Source organism: Leiobunum rupestre, chromosome 9 (assembly GCF_980474605.1).
Source record: "Leiobunum rupestre chromosome 9, qqLeiRupe1.1.hap1, whole genome shotgun sequence".
Taxonomy (NCBI): domain Eukaryota; kingdom Metazoa; phylum Arthropoda; class Arachnida; order Opiliones; family Sclerosomatidae; genus Leiobunum; species Leiobunum rupestre.
Genome location: NC_143392.1, coordinates 27,953,567 through 27,978,041, shown reverse-complemented (window position 1 = coordinate 27,978,041; position 24,475 = coordinate 27,953,567). Strand labels below are relative to the sequence as shown.

At 35.8% G+C, this 24,475-nt stretch overlaps 4 protein-coding genes across 5 annotated transcripts; 2 read left to right on the top strand and 2 right to left on the bottom strand.

The window, feature by feature from the left end:
- Positions 1-236: 236 nt before the first annotated feature.
- LOC149927057 (uncharacterized) lies at positions 237-6,386 on the top strand. Its single transcript, XM_090158678.1, has 2 exons — positions 237-4,125; positions 4,196-6,386. The coding sequence occupies exons 1-2, from the start codon at positions 253-255 to the stop codon at positions 5,999-6,001; spliced, it is 5,679 nt and encodes a 1,892-aa protein (XP_090014804.1). The 5' UTR covers positions 237-252; the 3' UTR covers positions 6,002-6,386.
- A 274-nt stretch (positions 6,387-6,660) lies between these two features.
- Tep2 (Thioester-containing protein 2) lies at positions 6,661-20,468 on the top strand. Of its 2 annotated transcripts, XM_090158680.1 has the most exons (23): positions 6,661-6,929; positions 12,912-12,988; positions 13,529-13,728; positions 13,809-13,985; positions 14,044-14,117; positions 14,182-14,307; positions 14,371-14,410; positions 14,794-14,878; positions 14,938-15,049; positions 15,113-15,334; positions 15,398-15,742; positions 16,005-16,199; positions 16,256-16,528; positions 16,604-16,658; positions 16,741-16,906; positions 17,492-17,723; positions 17,789-17,896; positions 17,974-18,102; positions 18,163-18,484; positions 18,554-19,242; positions 19,299-19,627; positions 19,697-19,962; positions 20,034-20,468. In XM_090158680.1, exons 2-23 carry the CDS (start codon positions 12,936-12,938, stop codon positions 20,228-20,230), a joined length of 4,395 nt encoding a protein of 1,464 aa, XP_090014806.1. In that variant the 5' UTR covers positions 6,661-6,929; positions 12,912-12,935; the 3' UTR covers positions 20,231-20,468. The 2 variants fall into 2 exon arrangements, with proteins under 2 accessions (XP_090014806.1, XP_090014805.1); XM_090158679.1 differs by lacking the exons at positions 6,661-6,929; positions 12,912-12,988 and adding an exon at positions 13,146-13,458.
- Positions 10,328-12,576, bottom strand: IFT54 (intraflagellar transport 54). Its single transcript, XM_090158681.1, has one exon. The coding sequence runs from the start codon at positions 12,317-12,319 to the stop codon at positions 10,598-10,600; it is 1,722 nt and encodes a 573-aa protein (XP_090014807.1). The 5' UTR covers positions 12,320-12,576; the 3' UTR covers positions 10,328-10,597.
- LOC149927054 (cyclin-D1-binding protein 1 homolog) lies at positions 20,348-22,534 on the bottom strand. The gene is made up of 8 exons (XM_090158682.1): positions 22,304-22,534; positions 22,189-22,248; positions 21,959-22,120; positions 21,811-21,898; positions 21,111-21,258; positions 20,786-21,049; positions 20,684-20,730; positions 20,348-20,613 (listed from the first exon to the last, which is right to left on the bottom strand). The coding sequence occupies exons 1-8, from the start codon at positions 22,374-22,376 to the stop codon at positions 20,505-20,507; spliced, it is 951 nt and encodes a 316-aa protein (XP_090014808.1). The 5' UTR covers positions 22,377-22,534; the 3' UTR covers positions 20,348-20,504.
- Between the last annotated feature and the right edge of the window lie 1,941 nt (positions 22,535-24,475).

Below are 24,475 nucleotides of genomic sequence, written 5' to 3'. Positions count from 1 at the left end.
AACATTTTTGCGCCAACGAGGAAGATTGTAAGGAACTCGGAACTTTTTTACGGTTTTAGTTGTAGTGTTTGTTTCCCTTTTTTTTTTGATTAAGTGTGACAAAAAGATTGCACGTAAAACAACATGGACGGAGTTCTGATTTGATAAGTAATAATATTTTTAAATTCTACCCCACTTTGATAATTTTGTTGAGTTTAGATTTATATACTCATATCCAATAAGCTGTTAGAGTTCATTTTTAATGATAAATAAATGGAGTCACATACAGAAGATTGTACTATATATTATAACAGCGATATCAGCAATGATGATACCAGTTCTGATTCCACCAATAGTGGCACAGACAGTGAAGACTCTGATCTCAGTGAAGATTACATCTTGCGCTTGCTCAATGTTGAAGAGGCAATAAAGGGCAAAGACTTACATATTCAAATATTGCCAGCAAGTGAATATAAGAATCAACAGCAGAATGGGGATGATGATGAAGATATTCCATTATCCTTATTCAATGATCAAAGTACTAATGATAAAAAACAAGTAAGCAGTGACAGCGACCAAGAAAGCGGTGACAGTGACCAAGAAAGTGGTGACAGCGACCAAGAAAACTATGACAGCGACCAAGAAAACTATGACAGCGACCAAGAAAACGGTGACAGCGACCAAGAAAACAGTGACAGCGACCAAGAAAACAGTGACAGCGACCAAGAAAACAGTGACAGCGACCAAGAAAACAGTGACAGCGACCAAGAAAACAGTGACAGCGACCAAGAAAACGGTGACAGCAACCAAGAAAACGGTGACAGCTACCCATCAAACTTTGACAAGGACCCATCAAACATTGGCAGGGACCGATCAAACTCTGACAGCGAACCAGAAAACGATGATGACCTAGTGAAGAACATTGAAAATAATGATGGCCTAGTGAAGAACATTGAAAATAATGATGGCCTAGTGAAGAACATGGAAAATAATGATGGCCCAGTGAAGAACATGGAAAATAATGATGGCATAGTAAAGAACAATGATGATAAACCAGAAATCAATAAAAAAAATTCAGAAGCACCTAACTCGATTCATCTTAAGAAAGTTTCATCTATTGCAAATAAAACAACTACTGACAGAATACAACAAAGTTATTCGGAAGGAGACTGTCTTGAGAAGAATTTCAGTGAACCGAATGAAACAATTAGTTACGAACACTTCCGCATGTCTAAACCCATATTTGAATATGGAATGATGGGAAATATTAAAAATACAATTCACGAGATATTTAGCACAACTCCCTATGAAGAAGTGCTAGATTATGAATTTGACAAATCTGAAAATGAAGATCAACAAACTATACCCAATTTGAGAACTGAATCTTGTTCAAGTTTACAATCTCAGTCTATCTTACACAATATTAGAATTGAAAAAGTTACTAAGGATCAAAATAACCTTGGAGAGACAGAAAACAATACTGAATTAAAATCTAATGTACCTGAAACCCTTATTGCTATGACTGTTAACACTAGTGATAATGAAAACGTGCCAAAAAAAAATATTGAAGATGGTTTTGGTATTAGACCTAAATTCAAGTTTGCTTCAAAATCTAGAAATCATAAATCCATCCAAAGTAAGGTGAGCTCTAAAAGTCAAGAAGCCCTCAGCCACAGACCCAAAACTAGAAATAGTGAAACTTTAAACCGAAGAGCCAATCCGAAACGAACCTGTACTTTTGTGTGTTTCTGTTGCAATATCCCATTCCCTACTGCAGTGATGCTTGATGTTCACAAAATAGGATTTCACAATATAGAAGTTGATAGAACGGATTGGACAGACATTGAAGGTGAAACTTTTGTAAAGCAAATGGAAACTGTATCAAATCAAGAGTCACTAGTGAACAAAAATGTAGCAGATTCTTATCGCATAGAGCTAAATAAATCTAAATATTTATCCAATTTTTCAGAATCACCTTCCAATGATACCCAAAGAAATGAAAAGACTTTCAACAAAACCAAAGTGAGAAGGAAAATAATGGAAAAAACTCTGAACAAGTCTTCTCGTATTGGGCAATTTAAAGAATCTTTTTCTAACCATTTAAAAAAATCGAACTCTACTACAAATAGTCAAAATGAGACCAAAAAAATGACAGTAAAACCAAATGCTCCAAGTTCTTCGTATGAAAAACCAATTTCAAAAGCGGGGAAGAGAAACAAAGACCTCTGTGGTCAATTTCCACAAGCTGATGCTGTGTCTAGTGACACCTATTCTGGCTCTGAAAATCCTTCAAATGAAAATGTTCCCAGCAGTTTTCACATCAAAAAGTTTAAATCCATTTGTCACGAAGAAAGGACCACCTCAACTAAAAATATTCAATATGTTTCAAACACTTTTACAACCTTTCCAATTATAGACCTGACAACTAGTTTGGCTGTAGCTGATCAGCTCTTTTATCCAAATACATATTTGAATTCCAGAAAAGCTCTAACTTTGAAAGAAAAGGCAAAGTCTCCCAAAAAATGTTTGGTTTATCCTACTGTCCAAAAAAAGACCAGCATTTATTTACCAAACAATCCTAAATGTTTAGACAGTCCCAAAGCCCTTGGAAATGTATTCAACATGTCAGACAAGAAAATTAGAGAGCCAAAGCAATGTGTGGTGTATCCCACAATTCAGAAAAAGAATAGTGTCACTGGAACTAGTCACCTTCAGAAATCTGATTCTTTATTTATGCCACAGGAAGCTGGTGCTCCAGAAGTATTAGTTCAGACTTCTAAAACCAAACCAGCTTCAAGTAATATTTTTCCTGTCAAAAGAAAACTTTTATATTCAGATAAAAGTTCACCAACGACTTCAAAAAATTTTATGCCATCCTCTAAAAAGTTTAAGTCTGGCAAGAAAAATAGTACTTCTGCAGATAAAAAACAGGTTCCCTTAACCCCAAATTTGGAAGAAAGTTTATCTTTAAATTTTCAACCTGTTGTTTGTCTTAAACAAATGAATACAGTGAACTGCTTGCGTAAAGCAACAGACCAAAGGAAACCACAGAATATTAGCTCATTTGTTGCCAATTCCAAAGATTGTGTTAGAGTAACTGAAGATACTCCGCTATTAGACACTGTAAATATAATATCTTATGACCAAGCAGCTCAAGCGGTGACTGCAGTCTCTATTTTAAAAAACCAAAATTATGTTAAAGATACGGAAGAAAGAGCAAAAGATTCTTTAGAAAATGTCTCTCTGACTAATTTTACAAGACAAATGAATAAAGGGAATGCAATTTCGCATGGTACAGTATTGACTACAATCTCAAATTTGATTGCAAATGATCCTAGAATTGAACAAGATCAGATGAAGGAATGTCTCTTGAAAAAATCACAATATAACTCTAATACAGATTTTGAAGAAGAAGAACCAGAATTACTTTTGGAAGATACAGAAGGCCTACATCTTGTGTATGAAGACATCGTACAGTCTCAGTCTGAACATTTTGAAAATCCTGAAACTGAGTCTGATAATGCCAATGAAAATAGTTTAGCTGTAAAAGACTTCCAGGTGCCTAGCCAAAAAGCTCAAGAACCTCATTCGGAATGTTTTAAGGATTCCAGAACTGATTCTGATACTCCTGAAGCAACAGTTGAATGTCGAGAAAATACCAAAACTTTAGAGAAATCAGGGAATTACCAACAAAATGGCTTGCAAGACATTACTAAATCAACTAAAAAAAATTCTGTTACTTTGGGTAAAACCATTAAGAATGCAAAAATAAATATATACAAAGATGACCCACAAAAGAATTATCAGAGTAAAAATGATCTAGTCTTAAATGCTGTAAATGCAGCTTTGAGGCCCAGCCTAAATACATGCAAGACCTTATTCAAGAAGAAGAACAAATGCGAAAATGGGCAACTGAATGTGCCAAAAGAAATTACAAATACTATTGTTAACCACAAAAATTCAAACCTAGTTACCAACCCGTTGTTTCGGGTTGTTTCTTTGGATAAGAAAGCAAAACCTCCTCCTCCTGCTGTTTGCCCATATTGCAAAAAATATGCTAGCTCAAATGAGTGGCATATTAATGAACATATTGTTAAAATGCACAAATTTAAATGTTTGCGTTGCAAGAAATCTTTCAAAAACAAAGTAATTAATATTCTGTAATCTCCTTTTTATTATAATTGAGTCTTTACATTTTGTTTTTTTGTTTTTAAAGGAGCGTCTTAATAATCACAAATATAGAAGACATTGTAATCAACTACATGAATGTATTGTGTGTGATGAAGTATTCGTTGAAAAACACCACTTTCATTGGCATGAACAATCAAAACGTCATAGGTTGATGAAATTCAAACTAAGGAACATTCTTCAAAACTATTTAGAAATTGATTTACCTGCTGAAACAGAGCTAACCCAAGAGTTCACACGCAAAAAGGACATTATTAGCAAAGTCAACCCAGGTTTGCCCTTATTGACCCACTGTGCACAGATTAAGAAGGTAACAATGGAAAAAATTGAAAGTATCTATAAGAAGAGAGCTTCAGAAATTTGCTCTACTACTGAAAAGCAAGAACCTCAAGTGGAAAAAATAACAGGTCGCTCTGAAGAAAATGATGCAAAAGACAACTATGTTGTAGCACAGAATGAAAATGAAAACTCTCAAACAACTGAAGTAGAAAAAATAGCATGCATTTATGATGAAGATGGCAACAAATGTGTGGTCCTCTCAGAAGCTACAAAATTAGCACCCTTTGATAAAGAATTTAATGACCGAGTTAATGAAATCCTTGATTATTATGAAAATGAAGATAACAAAACTGGAAAAACTTGTGGAAGTTCTGTGGTTGATAGTAATATAACAAAGCCCACCGAAACAACTTCTAAGCAGTCTAATGTGCCCAGAGATATTTTTTCAACGACATTTTCTGATTTTCCAACTATCATTTGGAATGAAAATGAACCTATGGATACTTCCATTAAGTTTTCTATAGGACCTGACTCCGACACTTTGCAGAATAGGTCACAAACAGAAGAATCTAATTGTATTCAAGTTACGGGCGATTTTCTTTTATATACAATGGAACACCATGATTCTTCCATCAGTAGAACTCAATCTGAAGCAAATTCCAGTTCTGAGAAAGAAATTTCATCAATTGAAACCAGTTCCACTTCCCAGAAAGAAATCTCATTGCCAGAACCAAGTTCCACTTCGGAGAAAGAAATCTCATTGCCAGAACCCAGTTCCACTTTGGAGAAAGAAATCTCATTGCCAGAACCAAGTTCCTCTTCCGAGAAAGAAATCTCATTGCCAAAACCAAGTTCCTCTTCCGAGAAAGAAATCTCATTGCCAGAACCAAGTTCCTCTTCCGAGAAAGAAATCTCATTGCCAGAACCAAGTTCCTCTTCCGAGAAAGAAATCTCTTGGTTTGAACTAAGATTCACTGGGAATAAAGAAATCTCATGGTTTGAACCAAATTCCTTTTGTGAGAAAGAAATCTCATTGTTTGAACCAAGTTCCTCTCCTGAGAAAGAAATTGCATTGCTTAAACCAAGTTATTCTCCTGAGAAAGAAATTGCATTGCTTGAACTAAGCTCTTTGGAGAAAGAAACCCCTTTGTCTGAACCAAGTTCCACTTCCCAGAATGAAATCTCTTTGCCTGAAGTACCACAACCCTCAAAAGAAGTAACTGAAAGTGATATTTTCCAAACACCAACTAAAACGGCATTATCCCAAAGTGATAATATAGATAATTGGAATCGGAATGTTTTTGATTCAAGTTTCTTAACATTAGATGAGGTTGTATCTGATGTACCTGATGCGATTGGAGAAAAAATTATTGGTTTCTCTCCAGGAACACTAAACACCCCAATTTATAATAGCATTGATAGCCCTTTTGGATGTAGAGTTGGTTCTATTGAAAGAATGCAAAGAAATGTCCCTTTCCATTTGTATGGCTCACCAGAATTGGATATGTACAATGAAGAGATTAACAAGATTTGGTCTAACACACCCTCAAGTTGAACTTTTAAAGTCGGTCCAAAATTTGTTTCATAAGTAAGATAATTTCTGAAATTATTTTATCGTTAAAAATATTCCTTTTTTTTTACCAATAAAGTTGTTGATATTAATGTTCCTAAAATGCCAGTATTTTAGTTTTAAACTGTAAATATGATACTACTTATTTTATCACAATATGATATCTATTATATTTAATATCATAGTATGATATTATATTTTTATCATATATGTTATCTGAAAGCTTTGGATATGAGCTTAAATACCGGTTTATGAAAAAGTACAAATCAAAGTTTATTATAATACAAATGTTAATCAAAATACCATAAAAAGTATAAAGATGTAAAGACTTTTTCTTATAAGCTATAAAAAAAGTTTTGTTCTAGTTAGTTTGGTGATTATTTAAAAAAAAAGCTTGAAAAGCTTCCTTTTTTATTTTTCGGTACTAAATTGTATCGTATCAAACTGTTTTGACATCAGAAAATTTATAAAATAAAAAGTTGTTTTAAATTTCGCGGGTTCATTATTTAATTTTTTTTTTTATGATGAGGGGGAACAATATCACGTGACAACATCTTGGAACCTACGCGGAAAGTTTTCTGGCGACTTGTTGCGCCCCGAACTATCCCCATCTCACCCCCCTCTACTTTCATCTTTGACGCTGCGAGGTTGACTGTGATACTCGCACAGTTTTTGGTGGTGCTCAACTGACGGCGTGCTCTTCTCCTTGATTGTCAAACTCGTATTTCATGCGCTTCTTTCATGAGACGCTTTTAATTCAAAGATTGGGTTTAAACATTCCCAGAACGATATAAATTTTAATTTTCGTGGTACAGTGTCGTCTTTTGAGTAAGCTGGACTCCATTGCCGTTTTTTTTTAAGAAACCCGGAAATTTCAAAACAAGTTTTGGTCTGATATCACCTTATTAACGGGGTAAGTTGACCGTTGTTAATTTGAATTATTAATTTTATTAGTTACGATAAAGTTTTCATTCCTTTGCGAACTGAATTAGCACGTTTTGCTTTTAAATTAAGGTATGAACTCAAACCCAGGTTACGAGTGTCTTGAAGAATTATACATTGTCGCGATAGAATTGAGAAATTACGAAGAAAATTATGTCGGCGTTACTATTGTTTGAAAGCCCCGTGTGACCCCTTCAAGGTGTGTGATTTTTTTTCGCATAATTAAATGCGAATCTTCGAGACTTCTATATAAGTGGCGATGCGGAACGTTTCTAAGAGTTTATTTCGACGTGGTAGCTAGCGTCAAGGCCAGTTGTGTTGTAACCGCCTAGAAAACCTTTTTTTTTCTTTGGGATTTCAAAGTTCTTACGAGACTTTAAAACCTGCCTTAACTTCAAAAGATTGGTAGGCCATATAAGGTAATATTGTTCCTTGTACGCGAATTCTTTAAATTTTCAATATGGTAATGTGAAATGATCGTATTACCAGTAATTACGAGTGATCAAAGGTTTGATATTATTTGAAATCCCTCTAGATATTTTCGTACGGTTTTTAAATGTAATCAAACCTCCATAAAATACCGTTATATTGCCGTAGGCATTTTTTTTGCCTTAGAAAGCGATCGCCCAAAACGTCAAGTTCCGGTTTTCGAAAACAGTTGTTTTAAACAAACGAACCGTAAAAATGTTTTGTTTTGGGGGGGTTTCATTGAAAGTATGGAGAAATGTAGTTATGAAACGGCCTCTCAGTTTATGTAATTAGCTGCGTAAATATTTAAATATATTTGTCATCAGCTCAAAACTAAAGCTGGTACGATTATAACATCGATTTGGTTCAAGGAAAAAAATTTCTCGAACTTTACATATAGTTATTTGCGCGGCGAATATGTCCCAAATGCCAATTAAAACTGAAAAGACGTAACTTTTTGACAGTTTTTCTAGGAACGGATTCCCTAATAAGAAAAATGCGAATTGCGTAATGATTGAAAAATGACAGCGTTCAAAACACCAGATTCATTTTTGGCGAACTTCCCTAAAAGACCCCTACGCTTCTTACACATAGCCGGATTTTAGATTTTTCAACTTTCTTCCAAAAAGAAAAATGGCTTCTTAAAACCAGAATCCAATTGACTCAGCGGTATCGCGTACGAAGGTGACTTTGTAGAATTACTCCAACGCAACTAACAAAACAAATAATAAATTCGAAGGATAGCCGTCATAATGCCCAAAAATCAGTTAAGAATGTTTAATTTCCCCCAGACAAAATGTGGAAATCTAGCGCGGTGAAAAAGTAGTGAACCTTCCCACAAATCCCGTTCTGTTCCCACTTGATATAATTTGCGTGTAGGAAGGCGTAACCTTCTGAGAAGTTAATATTATTTTCTCGGCTGGTAGCTGAAAATTGGAACGCGTGTTAAAAGATAAAAAAGCGTAAAATTGAAACTAATATATCCTTTTTAACGTTGTCATTTTCTTTATTTTCCACGGGTTCCCAAATTAGTGACCTTTTCACCTTTTTTTAAATGGTCTACGCCAGTGTTCCAAAAGGTTCAACACACTCTTAATACGCGTTAACGAATAATGTTACAAGGGTTTTTTTTTATTTTGTTAAATTAATCATACGATTATATAGGTCTTAAGTGGGTTTTATGTTAAAAAAAAATAAATGTTTTCTTGAAAATTCAAGTAATGTAACTTCCTAGATAGGCCTTTTATTTTGGTGGGTGTTAAGATATCTTTAGCGACAACGCCTTGCAATTTTGTTGACGTTATTCCAACCAAATGACAATCGTTTCCCTATTTGTGCCGCGAAATATCGAATACCAAAACTACTAATTTCTAGGTGTATTTCTGTTACTGCTCAGCTCGTTTTAGGAAAAATAACAAATTCCGCCTTGAAACGTTATTTAGATGCAACGAAATAATCAGTTTTTGCGTCCGCGATTGCATTCTCGAACGCGAGTGGCGAATTTACTAGTGCAAAACAAGCAAAAATGGGGGGTTCTTTTTCTTGTTCTCGATGCTAAAACGTGAGTCGTTGACCTCAAAAAAGGTTTTGGTTGGACCCTCTTCGTTGCCCCCTCCCCTTCGAGACGGAAGATCACTTTACTACAAACAGGCACAGGCGGGGACTATTTTCCCCGAATTTTTGATAGTCTGTTATCCCCAGGCATATTGGCCTTTATTGAAATTTATTATCATTATTTTTCCTCATCCCTAATATGGTTGTCGTTGGTTAGTGCGGAAAAGTTTATTAGAAATGACATTTTGAATTCTGAAGATAAAAATTATTTTCCCACTTATTGACTGCACAATCTTTAGTCGATACGCTTGATTAACTTTTTAACCGCGGAATCTGATGAGAAAGCGGACTATTAGGATAGATAAAAATCGTCTGCTACAATATTTATCTTCCTTTCTTTTAAGAATTTAATGTGGGAAAATTTGCGACGCGCTTTGTTGCACGAGTTATTATCGTGGGCAAAAACAATGTAACTGTTGACAAAAATAGGCCATACACTACGCTCGATGGGCTCTTAGAATTTCCCACATTATACCACTATCTCAAGTTTAAGGACTTTTTATAGGTCTGTAGTCTAAATACCTTGACATTTGATTTCCGCTCCCCGCACAATTCCAACGCTATACCGTTTGCGTGGATCAATTATTAATCTTCTACGATCAATATTAACAATATTTAGGTCTAGTTCAACGTTGCAGACACGAGCGACAACGCGTTTTTATGTTCTATAGTTTTAGGAATGGGGTATTTTTGGACATAGTAACTCCCACGTGTGTATTAATCAGGACGTGATCTCATTAAGAGTTTTTGCGTTTTAGAAAATTGTAAAAATAGGAATAACTCATGTAGCGTGTGCCATCCTGTTCCCTTTGAGTAATAATGTAGGTGTTTTTTTGAGATTGTAACAGCCTGTGGGGGATGAGTCTACCTAGAATTTGGGGAGTGTTCTTTTAGCACCAATTTTCTGGTCTTCCCGACTATAGCGGTCAGATTATTAAAAATGTATGTATGGGGTGATGGTTTTTTTTTTTTTGCTTTCTGGGAAGTCACCCCGCCCAAAATCCAAGGTTACGACGTCATTTCCTTTATATGGGTTAAAAAGAATTTTTTTGCCCAGATGTTTATGGATGGTGTATTTCTTTGAATGAAACGCGTATGTTTATTCGCCCAATTGTCGCTTTTTAACTTAAATTTAATGCCATATTCGTGTCTCATTGAAATAAGAAATGTCAAAAATTAAGTTTTTAGACTTTTTAAAAATATAATATTATACAAAACAATTGAACAATTGCGGTGAATATAACAAACATTCTACGTTTAATCGCCTTTTAAGAGATAAAACGCTTTTGACTACTACTTTATATTACCTTTCAAAATATATATATATTTTTCGAAACTTTTACGCAAGTTATTTAGTGCACGTACTTACCATATCTTTCTATTATACTGATTGTTATCGAATTAACGCGTTTTTTTGGGAAAATATCACATAAGTGCTGTTGTTGGTGTAAAATAGGGACGGATTCGATTAAAACTATACAACTCCAATTGAAAAGTTACGTCCAAAGTTGTGGGTTCTAAAATCTATTGTGTTATCGGAAATATTGCCAAAGAGAATCAAACTGGATTGTGAGCCCTTGAGAGCATCCTCTGTATACGTTCGTCGTTGTGGAATATCGTCGCTTTTATTACGCTAATTTTGTCCAGCTGGTCAGCTACTGCCTGCTCTAATTCTTCCAACTGTCTACCCAAGGGATCTAGTACGGACTCTGTGACGTTTTCCTCGCGTTTCAGCGCCAGTAGATTCTGTTGATGTTCGTCGTGCCATGTCCTAAGTTCTTGGTTCATGGCATCGATGTCCTCTTGCAAATAATCCAACATTTTACCTAAAGGATTAGCGCTTCTGCTGACTGTCTGAATGAATTGCCGAAGTTGTTCCAATTCTTTGCCGCTCGTTTCTCTGTCCTTTCTCTTGCCGGTGGTATCGCTCATTTGAGACTTGTCAATTTCGGTCTTTTTCTGTTGGCTACCGCCTTCCAAACCCTTCTTGGTTTCCAGCATTTGTTTGACCAAACTGCCCTTTTGTTCCTCCTCGCTGATGTCCGTTGTCGTAGAGGATTTAACTGGTACGGTTGTGCCGTTGATTTCGGCAATGAGGTCATTCTCGGCGTTGTCATCCACCACAAAACCTTCGTCTTCGTCGTCTTTTCCATCGTCCAAGATGACGCTAGCTACCATCTTAGCGCTGGGCGCTCTGGATTCCTCGACTTCCACGATGTTCTTGTTGAGTATTCTGGGAGGAGCCGGACGAGCCGTTGTGGGTCTTGCTGTGATCGGTCTCGAAGTTGTAGGTCTGGCGGTTGTGGGTCGTCCCGTTATGGGTCTGGACGCTGTTGGTCTGACGGAACGGGTTGGAGTAGGAGTTACTTTGGGACTGTCTTCTTTGGGTTCCGGTGGTAGAACCACGGGTAGTGGAGTAGGTGGTGTCTTTCTGGCCGACGCTTCTCTCGTTGGACGAGCCGTTGACTTTCTTGATGAAGCTGTAGGTCTTGTACTTGTCGCTGGTCGTTCCGGTTCTTGCTCTTGAACCAATGGTTCGGCAGACGGTTCTGACGATTTCTCAGGACTAAACATTGGTTCTGGTGGCCTTTCCTCTTCCTTTTCTAGACTTGGAATCGTACTGGGTAGATTCGCCACTTCAACGGCTTGAAGTTCCTCGCCATCGTGGCCATTAACTTTAGCTGGACTTTCCCTCGTTTCTGCAACGTCCAGAACAGGAACGACGCTCTCTTCAACTACTTTCTCCTTTTCTTTCTTAATGGTTTTAGTTTTAACAACTTTTTTGTCTTTATCCGTTTTACTCTTGGTATTCTTATTTGATTCCTTGGATTTTTGTTGATTACTAGCCGTTTTGATGTCCTTCTTGGAGGGTTTTTCACCGGCCAGAACCCTTTTGACGGCATCGCCAGAGTCCTTTTTGCTATTAACTCCTTTGGCCAACGCTTGGAGAAATTGGTTCGTTTTATCCGGTTCATGGCCCGCCACTATTTTGGACGGTTTGGCAGTTAAAGCTTCTCCCGTTACCATGGAAACGACATCTATCGCTTTTTGTAAGAACGTGATTTTACTTTCTTTATCTTTCACATTTTCGGAGACCATTTCTTGGTCGTTGTAGAGACCCTTCATGAAACCCGTTGTATTTATCACATTGGTAATGATGTCGTGTAGGAAACGGAATGGAGGTTTGTTCAATAGTTTGTCGTTTAGTGGCGGCTTTTTTATAACGGTACCCAACGTCTCTTGCGTTTTTCGGATCACTTCTACCTGAACCGCGGCCATGGCTTAGGCTTAGGACGGAAACTTTTATTTTTTCAGCTGGATCTATTTAACTACAAAAATCTAGTTTTCACGCGTCATTACTTTTAAGCTTTTAACTATACTTCTGGTTAGCTTCGCATTCTCAAAATTGATTGCTGCCTAATCAATTTGCAGACATTTAACTACGTCATTCCAGTTTTTATCGCTACTCTATCTCCCGGTCTAGGTCGCTACTTCTCTTTGCTCTCAGGAGAGCGACTGTTATTTTGCGCGTACGTGTAGATCCAAAATAAGCGATCATAGGAGAAGTGTGGGAGAAGGTTTCCTCGGAAACGAACTTGCGTAACTTCCGCTATACCTCTCTTTTCGTTGGTCGGTAAAACACGTGGTTGCTAGTATGGGAAAGTTTGAATATTCTGTGGAAATGACACTATTTTTACGCTTATATTATACGAAGATGCGATTTTAAATGGAGAAAATTGAGTGGTTTTCTTAGATAGCCGTCGTTATTTGCTAGTTGAACATTTGTATATTTTGGGCGTAATCCAACTTTACTAACTTTAATATGATTTATACGTATACGGTAATTAAACTTAATTATTTTATTCTACAGGCTTGACTCCGTTGTGTTGAAAAAATGTGGAGCATTTTAATTCCTATCTTACTTTTCGTCCTCACAAAATCACAAAGGTAAATGTTAGCCAATATATTCAATTTCGAAACTTGGGAACAATTTTACTTAGTTTTGGCCATTATCCAAAAGTATAATAGCATTTCGGGGGGGGGGGGGGGGAGAGAGCTTTAACAACTTTCTTCGTATCGTTGGCTTACCAAAAATGAATCAAAAACTAAAACACGCGGTAAGATAAGACCCAGGCCATAAATGCTTTGGAGTGGTAACTGATAGTCTGATAACGCGTAAATTAACTGCCATTATGATCACCTAAAGTAAACACAGTTAATTCTAGTTTCAGTGAGGAGGAAGTGTGGGCCAGAGTAGACAAAAAGTAGTACACTAACTAATACCACTACCTGTTGAAAGTCATGATTGTGACATTCAAAATTATTAAGGACAACTATGCCAGGATAGTATTTTTTATAATTTGGCTTATTGTAGCTGTTTCTTACTCTCTAAAATTTGTTTTGCCACTTTTTGCAAGGTATCCTATGTCCTGATTGTTTTTCAATTCAAACCGTCTGTACAAAGGCTTAATGTATGGTTTTTTACAGTTTTGAACCCTCAACACCCTCACCAGTTGTACCTACATACACTGTTGTTGCGCCCAAGATTCTGAGACCAAACTTGGAATACCATGTCAGTTTATCAGTGCATCAGGTACCATCCGCAGTTGAAATGACAGTAGTCATAGCTGGTCCATCGGACAGTGGCGCTTACAACAGAGTGTCTAGAACGGCTATTCTAAATTCAAGTAGTGATGATTTTGTGAATATGTATTTACAACGAATTTTTTTGCAAGTCATTTATTTTATTTTCAATGCGTTATAATAGAGGAAACTCAAATTTTGCGTTTTGACATCGGAGGCTGGGGCTCTGGGAAGTATAACTTGACAGTGACTGGTCAAGGTGGCTTAACCTTTGAGAATACCACAACTCTAACCTTCGAGGACAAAAGCTTTTCAGTATTTGTTCAGACAGATAAAGCCGTTTATAAACCTGGACATTTAGGTATAGATATTTCCCATTTTATAGTTAGAAGTTGATCTAATATTAGTTTTAATTGTAGTGAGATTTAGAGTGATCATTGTCAATCCATATTTATTGCCATTTGTTACTGGATCTTTTGATATTTTTATAACGGTAATTTTTAATTTAGTTTTTTTAATTAAGTTTATTAAGTCTTGCGTTTTAATTTTTCAACAAGGATGCTAAGCAAAACAGAATTAAGCAATGGGAAAGGCAATTTACTAATAAAGGAATCATAGCTGAATCGTTGCAATTATCTGACAATCCTGTTTTAGGAGATTGGACAATTAATACTATAATCTATGTATGACAATATCTATTACCCCAAGTAATTTATTATTAAAAATTTAAATTACGTAATTTTTAGAATCAAACTTTTACAAAAACGTTTACTGTTGCTGAGTATGGTGAGTTTTTTTATTTAATTTAATTGAAGATTAGGCCTGTGCGGGTACTCGAAAATTGCGACTACTCGAGTGAGTCGAGTTGAAAAAAAAATCGCGACGAGTCTGTTATTTTGCCGGCAAGTCCATTATTCCTGTTGTGCAAGAAATTTACACAACTCTAAATAGTAATTTTATAATCGGGACTCGAATTAAACTAGACTGGAAATTTTGGACTCGAATTAGACTCGACACCATATTTAAGGACTTGAGGACTCACACTATCAAAGACTCGAGACTCGTTAAAGTCCAATTTTCCAGGACTCGGGATAAAACTCGAAAGCCAAAATACAGGAATCGCATAGGCCTATTGAAGATCTTGGTTAAACCGTAACCTTACGTTACAGTTTTACCGACATATGAGGTTAAAATTGAACTTCCATCCTACGCAACTTATAACAAGTCTGATGTTGTGGTAACAGTCAAAGCATTGTAAGACTTTCAACTTACACCTAATTAGTATATATTTTAATTAATTTCAACTTTTGTAGTTATACTTATGGAAAACCTGTGAAAGGGGATGTGACTCTAACTGTTGCGCCACTGACTCGCTATAATTACTTAACCGTGAGGCCTTATGAATCATTCCAGAAAAAGACAAAGGTATATATTAATTTTTAATTAGAAGTTAAAGATGAATTGTATTAAATTCAAATTTTCCCGTAGATTGACGGTAGTGTCGACATTTACATGACCCTCAGAAGTGACTTAAACTTGAAAACAGATTTCTTTGAGAGAGAAATTGAGTTTTTTGCGTTGGTTGAAGAGGAAGTCACAGGACGAAAGTACAACACCACCAATACCATGAAAATTTACGATAAAGATATCAAAGTTGACCTGATTAAGACCTCTGAGACCTTTAAACCTGGTCTTAAATACACTGCCTTTGTAAGTCTATGGTGTTTAATGACTATTTGAAACAGATAAGTAGATTTCTTTCTCCCTCATTAGTTAAAAGTAGCCCACCAAGATGACACTCCTGTGACTGACTCAGAGAATAAATTGCAGTTGAGTTATGGCTTTTCTTACAATGAAGCCGACTGGCTCGATAGTTACTATACCATACCTACAAATGGCCTCATCGAGGTCAACTTTTTCCCACCGATAAATGCCAGTGTTATCAGCTTAAGGGCGTTTTATAAGAAACAAGTGCATTATATTCACCCTGTCGATGCAGCTATGTCTCCTTCTAATAGCTTCCTTCAAGTTGTAATGCTAACTCAACAACCTGTGATTGGTCAAACTGCTGAATTTAGCGTCAACGCCACTGAACCAATAGATCATTTAGTTTACGAAGTATGTATTATTAGTTTTAGGCATGGAATACAATTTTGATTTTGGAGCACTCCGGGAGTGCTCGGAGGTTCCCAATGGAAAACTCTATAAGCCTAAAAGCTCGAAAGTTAGTTAAAATTTTTAACCTTGGCTCGATACTTGGAAAGTGAAATTTTTCATACTCTAAGTTCGGTTTGAAATCCAAAAATCAAGGCTTGCACATGCCTAATTAGTTTATTACCTTTTAAGTTTAATTAAAATCTTGAATGGCCTATTATTTTAGGTCATGGGAAGAGGTGATATTGCTTTTGCTCAAACCATCCTGGTTCCTGGAACCAATTCTCATCGATTTGACTTCCCAATAAGCTATCGCATGGCTCCAAGAGCCCGTGTTATTGTTTATTATGTTAAGCCATCTAATGGTGAGATTGTTGCTGATTCTCTCAACTTCGATTTGGATGGTGTTTTCAGGACGCCTGTAAGTAATTTGAGTTTTGAGTTTTGCAAGGCCCAACTAAAGGATTTCATTTGTAGGTTTCTGTTCGAGCTGATTCTACCGAAACAAAACCAGGTGCCCAAGTTGGTGTAAGGGTGCAAACCAAGCCAAACGCTTACGTTTGCTTCATGGGAATTGATCAAAGTGTCTTGCTCTTGAAATCTGGAAATGACATAACTCAACAGCAAGTGTTGGACGAATTGGAAACATATGATGGTGGAAAGAGTCATAAAGAAATCCCGCCTTGGTATAGGCGCCGTAAAAGATCGCTGTGGTGGACTGGTTCAACTTCCGCTGCTGAAATATTTGAGGTAATTACACCCCGGTATAATTATTCCCAAAAATCTATTTACAAAACTTTATTGAATAATTATTGGTTTTAATAGGATTCTGGAACTGTTATTTTGTCTAATGGAAATGTTTATAAATTTGAACAAACTCGTAAGATATATCTATAAGACAAATGTAGCAATTAGATTGTGGAGATATAAGAGAGCTAATCTTTCCTTTGCAAAATTTAAAGTATTTTATCGAATGAATCAAGATGCTACAGACTATGCGAGGTTTGAAGAGCCGACTAGCCATACAATGCCTGCCTCTGAAACGTCAATGACTAAAAATAGTCAAACTGCGATACGTGTCAGAAAAGATTTTTCTGAAACTTGGCTTTGGGAGGCAGAAACTGCTGGGTATGCGATGGTCCTATTCAAAGTGGTGGTGGTTTTTTACACTATATCACTTTTTATTTATTTTAATAATGCCGCAAATGCAATAACAAATGCTAATAATTAAATAGGCCATGTACTAAACACGCTTTACAATTTTTTAAAAGCACTAATTGGCTGAGCACAACTTGACTGTGTTAGAGCTTCTCTAAAACTATTTATAAATTAAGGTTCAGTTCTCCACAATCGATATTTTAACCTATAATTAACTTGATTTTATATTGATTTGCTCTTGTAAAGTCCGATTTAGGGATAGCGCAATTTATTTGGATGATCGTCCTTTGGATGACCCATTACAGCCCCCAACGGGCCTTCCTGAAGCGCCACCTCCAGGCAAACAAAGAATTATTTTACGTAAAAGTTTCCCCGATACGTGGCTATGGTTGAACACCACATCAGGGTCTGTTCTTAAATTTAGTTTTAGTATTTTTTGCTTTTAGTTACACCCCTGAATGTGCCAATTAGCTTGATTTTAATGGCCTTTTGAATTTATTGGCATTTTGAAATTAATTTTCAAAATATTATAATGAGGTTTTTTTTCATGAATAGTGATGATGGTATAGCCACTGCAAGAAGTAACATACCTGATTCAATAACTTCATGGATTATCAGCGCCTTTGCTATGGATTCGATTACTGGACTTGGTATTGCCCCTGAAACTGCTAAAGTGACAGTATTCAGACCATTCTTTATAAAATTGAGTCTGCCATATTCTGTGATCAGAGGAGAATCAGTAGCTATTCAAATTGTAGTTTTTAACTATTTGAATAAGCCAATTCAGGTAAATATCTTTTTATATTTTAATATCTTTATTACTCCAGCTTAAAATATTGTTTCCCTTTATAGGCGGAGATAACTATGGAAAATAAGAAGGGTGAATTTGAGTTCACTGTGGCTAAAAATGATATCCGTGGAGAAAGATCTGAAGAATCTTCCAAAACTAAACAAGTTTCTGTAAGACTTATTCTCCCACTATTATTTTAGTTATTCAAAAATTATACTTTCAGATGTAATTTTATTTTTTTATTCAGATACCTCCACAAGATGGAACACCAATATCGTTTTTGATTACACCGCTAAAACTTGGCAATATTGAAATTAGAGTCACAGCATCATCTTCATTAGCTGGAGATGCTGTTTCCAAAAATCTTCTAGTCAAAGTATGTATAATTAAAAATTATTGCCTTATAAATTAATATAAATTAATTTGATTATTTTAGCCTGAAGGAACTCCTCAGTTTTTCAATAAAGCCATTCTGGTTGACTTGAGAAATCCCAATGGCAGACCTATCATGGAAAACATATCAATTCCGATACCCAAAAATGCTGTCAATGGCTCTACGAGAATTACTGTCTCTGCTATTGGTGATCTCCTTGGAAGCAGTGTTAACAACTTAGATAAACTTATTAGAATGCCTACTGGTTGTGGTGAACAAAATATGCTCAATTTTGTACCCAATATTGTTGTGACAGAGTATTTAAAAAGGGCCAATCGACTTACGAGGCAAATAGAAGCCAAAGCTAGGGAATTTACAGAGAGTGGTAATGATTTTAAACTTTTTTTAAAAATATTTATAGAGTAATTTAATCATTTGCAATCTCACTTCAAAGGTTATCAGAGAGAGTTAACTTATAAAAGAGATGATGGCTCCTTCAGTGCTTTTGGAAACAGTGACAAAGAAGGCAGTACTTGGCTTACGGCTTTTGTGGTAAAGTCATTCTTGCAAGCCCAAAGGATGATTGATATTGATGAGAAAGTTTTGGAGACGGCTCAAAAATGGTTGCTTTCAAAGCAACAGCCTGATGGCTCTTTTGAAGATAAGGGTGAAGTACACTTCAAAGCTATGCAAGGAGGATCCGCTGGTGGACCAGCTTTAACCGCTTTTGTTTTGATTGCTTTACACGAGAATCAAAACATACGTAGATTTGATAGAGAGATTAACTTGGCTAAAAGTTATTTGGTCAGTCAAATGCTGACCACTGATGACCCTTATGTCATTGCAATTGGCACATATGCCCTTCATTTGGCTGACGACTCCAACAAGGATGCTATGCTGGCAAAATTAAACAGTTTGGCGAAGAGGGAAGGCGACTTAACTTACTGGACCAGAAAAACTGCAGCTCTAAATACCACTGATAAGCAATCTGATTACTATTTCCTGGCTCAATCGCAGGATGTTGAAATGACTGCTTACGCTCTTCTAACCCAAGCTTTGAAGGGTGATATTTCTACGGCTTTACCCATTATGAGGTGGCTTATTTCGAAACAGAATGAAAATGGTGGATTTTCGTCCACACAGGTAAAATTTAAGACAATAATGGATTAATTGTCTTATTAATGTAATTTTCTCATCAGGACACTGTCATTGGAATTCAAGCGTTGGGAAAGATGGCCACCCGTTTAGTCTCTTCAACAATTGCCGTTGATGTCAACCTCAACTACGGGGAAGGAAGAAGAAAGAACATCCGTATTGGTGGCGATAACGCCATTCTCTTGCAAAGACAAGAATTACCTCCTGAAACCAAATATGTGGAGATTGAAGCCAAAGGAAATGGCGTCGCAGTCGTCCAAGTTTCCTGGTCATTTAACTTAGCAGTTTCTGGTGAAGACCCTCCATTTTTCATGAACCCACTTTTGGACAAAACCTCAACTGAAAGCTACCTTCAACTCAGCATTTGCACCCAGTTAGAGTCGTTCTGAAATGTCAACCTTGTAGGTAATGATTATCATTTAATCATATTTTAAATTTTTAGTTATCGCGAAGAAGGGGAAACTAACATGGCAGTCATGGAGGTTGATCTTCCGTCTGGTTATTTGGCTGATGTTGATGCCCTGCCCAGTATTTTGCAAATACCTAGAGTTAAAAGGGTCGAAGCTGACAAAGGAGATACCAGTGTCAACATTTACTTCGATAAAATTGACAAACAAGAGTTATGTGTAACAGTTCCAGCCCATCGTAGTTTCAAAGTTGCTCATCAGAAACCAGTTCCTGTTAAACTCTACGATTATTATAATCTCGGTAAATTGGTTTATTTTAAAACGAGTTAATTTAGTTGGCTTACACACGTTTTTATATTTCAATGCAAATAGAAAAGAGTACGAGGATGTTTTATCATCCTCACGAAGCTACGTTGTGCGATATATGCGAAGGGAATGATTGCAGTGATAGTTGCAATACTGTAGATAATGAGAGTGATCAACAAAAAGGAGGGAATTCAGGAATGACTTGCATCATCAACCATGTCATACTCATCTTTTTAGTTGCGTTTGCGCTGAGCAGGCATTAAGAACTTTTTTTTGTAAACTTGTAAATAGATCTCAAATATTTTTGGATGAAAAATCTCTAACTTATATAGCTTTAAATATACATTTGTAAGATTTTTTTTTAATATTTGTATATAGAAAAGTGCCTTCCAGCTTTTTACAGATTTCCATAAAATATATATACAATTTGAACACTAACAAAGTCAACTACCTTATTATTTAAGTACAACTTAAAAAAAATTATGAACTTCAGTTTTTTTTTAATAAATTAGATTTAAAATGACCAAATTTATTATTTTAATCTTCCAAAGCTAATTCATTTATTTTATCAAAGTTGTGTTGCACAGCCTTCCTTAAAAAATCCATCCAACTTAAATCACATCCTGGACTTAATTCTTCAGTGTTTCTAAGAAATAAATTATTAAATTTCGTATAAGGAACATAACATCAAGCATTTGATTAAAAAATCAACATACTTTATGCTATCTAGTATTTTAAGATTATTGTCCATTAAGTTAGACGCCTAGAAATAAATTCAGCATTTAGGTATTTTTTATGCTAGAATCAAACTTTCTTACATTTGTTCTTAATAAACCATGATTGATTGGTGGATAAACCGAAAGTACAAAATCATCTACGAGGGAACTTGACACTAAAATTAACAATGACAATTCATCCAAAGCTTTATTTGCGACTGGTAAGTTTGTCAATGTGGGTAAACTAGACAGCCAAAGTTTGCTCTTCTTCAACATTGCTTTGGATGCTTTCACCAATCCTCGACTGAAAGGTAAAAGCTGTTTTTCTACATCTGACCATTCGGAATCTGCGCTTTCATTCAAACTCTACTTAATTGGGATAAGGAATGTTAGAACAAAATAATGTTGGACCACATTGTATACAAACATCCTCCAATTCTTGTAAGGCATCTTTAACCATATCTAATTGCTCAATATTGTTCTTCAAAACAGCGCTTTTATTGTCCCGGGGAAGGGTTGGCACTTCATTACACTGTTCCCATACATTTCCTATTGATATTAACTGCGTATTTGAGCTAAAACAAAAATGAACATTAGTAAAAGTTTCTTCACCCTCTAACAGGGTTGCCACAATATTCTCAGATTCAATTTCCCAGACCATTTTAAGTTATTTTCCATGACTTTTTAAGGCCAAAATTATACATTTTTACATTTATCAGAAGTTAATAAATTTAATCAATTTATATTTCAGTACAAAAGTTATTTCAACGTTAAAAACCTTTCAAGGATCTAAATAATAATAACAGAATTTACCATAGATCTAGAGTAAAATAACCTTAAAAAGTGTCAAGATTAAACTGAATTCCCTGACTTTTTACAAATTCTTAAAATTATCTGCCCATTTTTTAATTCCCTGTGTGGCAACCCTGCTAAGAATCATAAACATGAAATGCGTTAATAATGATTAAATAAATTAAACATATTCAAGGAGACTTATACAACATAGTTTAAAATTAAACTGCAAACACAATACATAGTAAATTTTGAACAAAAACTACTTTAAAAATGTATTTTAAAGTATGTTGTATCACACCCTTATATACTTAATTACATTATAGATTGTTTACCCTATGTTCATTGATTCTGTGCATAATGTCTGAACGCTTTTGAGTATACTTAAGACAGAGGTTTTTAGAATTTTCCTAATTGTAGAACCTTGGGAAAGTTGAGCAATAAGATTCGGTTTTGCAAAAATTTATTTTTTATAATTTGTACCATATTCTTTTGGAAAAGATATAAAAGTAGTTAGCAATGCTAAAACAGCTTTTTCCAAACATTCACCAAAAATAGTGTATTCTTCTAACGTTGGTGCAGGATGTTTACTCGTGGATACACTTAATTTTGTAGCTTCATGTGATATCATTTTCGATGATGCAACTAGAAAAAATATATAATTGAAATGTCATTGTAATATAATTAATATTTTTCTAAATTTATTATTTTACCATAATTATTCCAAAACTGATCGAGATCAAAATTATTAGATTTTGAAGATGCAATGTCTTCTATAAATTAATAGATAAAGTTAGAGAGAGTGTATGTTATTTTAGTATCTATTACCATTTAATTGTGATGATGCAAATTCTATTGATTGTTGTAAGATTTCCAAGGGGTGCTTGCTAATCGCTGCCATTAGGGTTTAAATTTAATTATTTAAAGGGAATCGAAACTTTACTGGCGATATTGCGAAATATACTAGGGAGAATGCGTCGGGACTCTCGGGAGCTGTATGGAAAGAAACCCCTGTCGGCAATATCCCAGATTCCCCGGAAAAACCTTTTTATTTTTCATTTTTGTGCTGTATCCCAAGGATTACCCATAAAAACTATTTCTCATAAAACGTTATCTATTCGACCCAGAAATCGGATAAAATATAAAACTCAATTAGCCTTTTCAGTTTACATAGAGTCACGTAGTGGCAAATGCAAGAAGCTCATAAACTGCTGGATTTTCGTTTGCTAAGCAGACGCTTTATTTTGAAAAATCGTCTGCTTAGCAGATGAAAATCCAGCAGTTCATGAGCTTCTCGCATTTGCCACTACGTGGCTCTGTGTAAACTGAAAAGGCTAATTGTCTAACTCCCACTTAAATAAATTGACCGTGTTTTACGTATTTTCATTATATTCTCAGTACTTATGTTTTCCATTATAAAAGTTTATCAGAACCTCTTAATCTCAATTATCCTCATTAACTTCGTGGCTATTTTGAACAATAACCCCGCCACATTTTTTCGACTTTTTAGTTCCACCTTACCAACGTACTTATTAAGGGGAACCTAATGGTGCCAAAATTATTAGCCGCAAATAATTAATTATAAAGATAAACTAATTTTAAAGATGTACGAACCGAACGGTTCTTGGCGTAGAATTCACTCCGCGGCGAAGCGAGCTCTCCGTCGCGCCGTTTTTGCCATTTCGAAAATCAGCCTTTCTTTATTTGTTGGGAGTGGTAATGGCGCGAGTAGGACCACAATATTCGAGAAATATGCTGCTGTTGTAGACGTGGGGTCTAAGGATTCAAATGACGGTGCCCGAAACAAAGCTTTTGTTAAAGGATTCAAATGACTTCGGCGAATTGACGGCGGTCTACTAACCACTACCAGATAAGAAAGAAACATTTCACAAACCATGTCTGATACCGGGTTTCGCGTAGTTCCGCAAGTTCGGAAGATTCTAATTCTGTTAATTCTGACGACGAGGAGAGTGATTATAAGCGTTATTTAACGCAATATACATATAATAATAAAGTCTTTAATCAGTATGAAATCCACGATCTTACCAAGGATGCGTTAAAATTAATCGAGTGGCTGCAAAGCCTCAACCTAATTGCGAAAGATGTAACGTGTCCCAAGTGCGACGACTTAATGGTTCTTACCAAACAGACGAGAACGACCGTTGCAATAAAAGACGAAAGGTGCCGAAACAACAAGAGTCCGTCAGCTGTCAAACCGAAGTTTCAATTCGGAAAAATTCATTTTTTTTTCAAACCACCACCTCGATGCGATTTGCGGAAAATTCTTTTAATGGTGTACTTTTACGTATGCAACTTCGGTCTGCAGCGCGAAATTGCCGCAACACATGGTGTTTCAGAAAAATCTGTGTCTCAGTTTAATAATTATTGCCGAGAAGTATAACTGTGCAGGAGGTTTTACTTCCTAGTCAACACATTTCGCTAGTTTTTTTGTTTTGTTTTTTAATGCGAAACATTATTGTTCGGGAATTAGTACTTAAGGAGATATAGTTAATGGGGTTTATATATGCACCCATGATGATTATAAGAACTTTTTAAATAATGCTTTGCGGGGAATAATGGCACTGTGACGTTCTAGTACGTCACCCATGGTCTTTCCTATAGATAAACAATTTGCGACCAAAATGGCGGCCATGGCCAAAACTACGGAGTGCTACTACTCTATTGGAATCTCCTTAAAGGCCGACTACATAAATCTTCGGTTTACTCTGTCTTTCACTGGAAGTAGGCTTACTGCAATACACGTGTGCCATGCAGTAAGCCTACTTCCAATGAAAGACAGAGTAAACCGAAGATTTATGTAGTCGGCCTTTAAAAAGTACGCGTCTTTCACCCTCTCGCATACATCGTCTGTCACCCTCTCGCATGCATCGTGTTTTACTCTCTCTCATACATCGCCAAACAGGACAAAATTATCAAAATCGAAAATATTTATATTTCGACGAAAGTAATTCTCAAATCTGACGGAGAAATATATTTCGA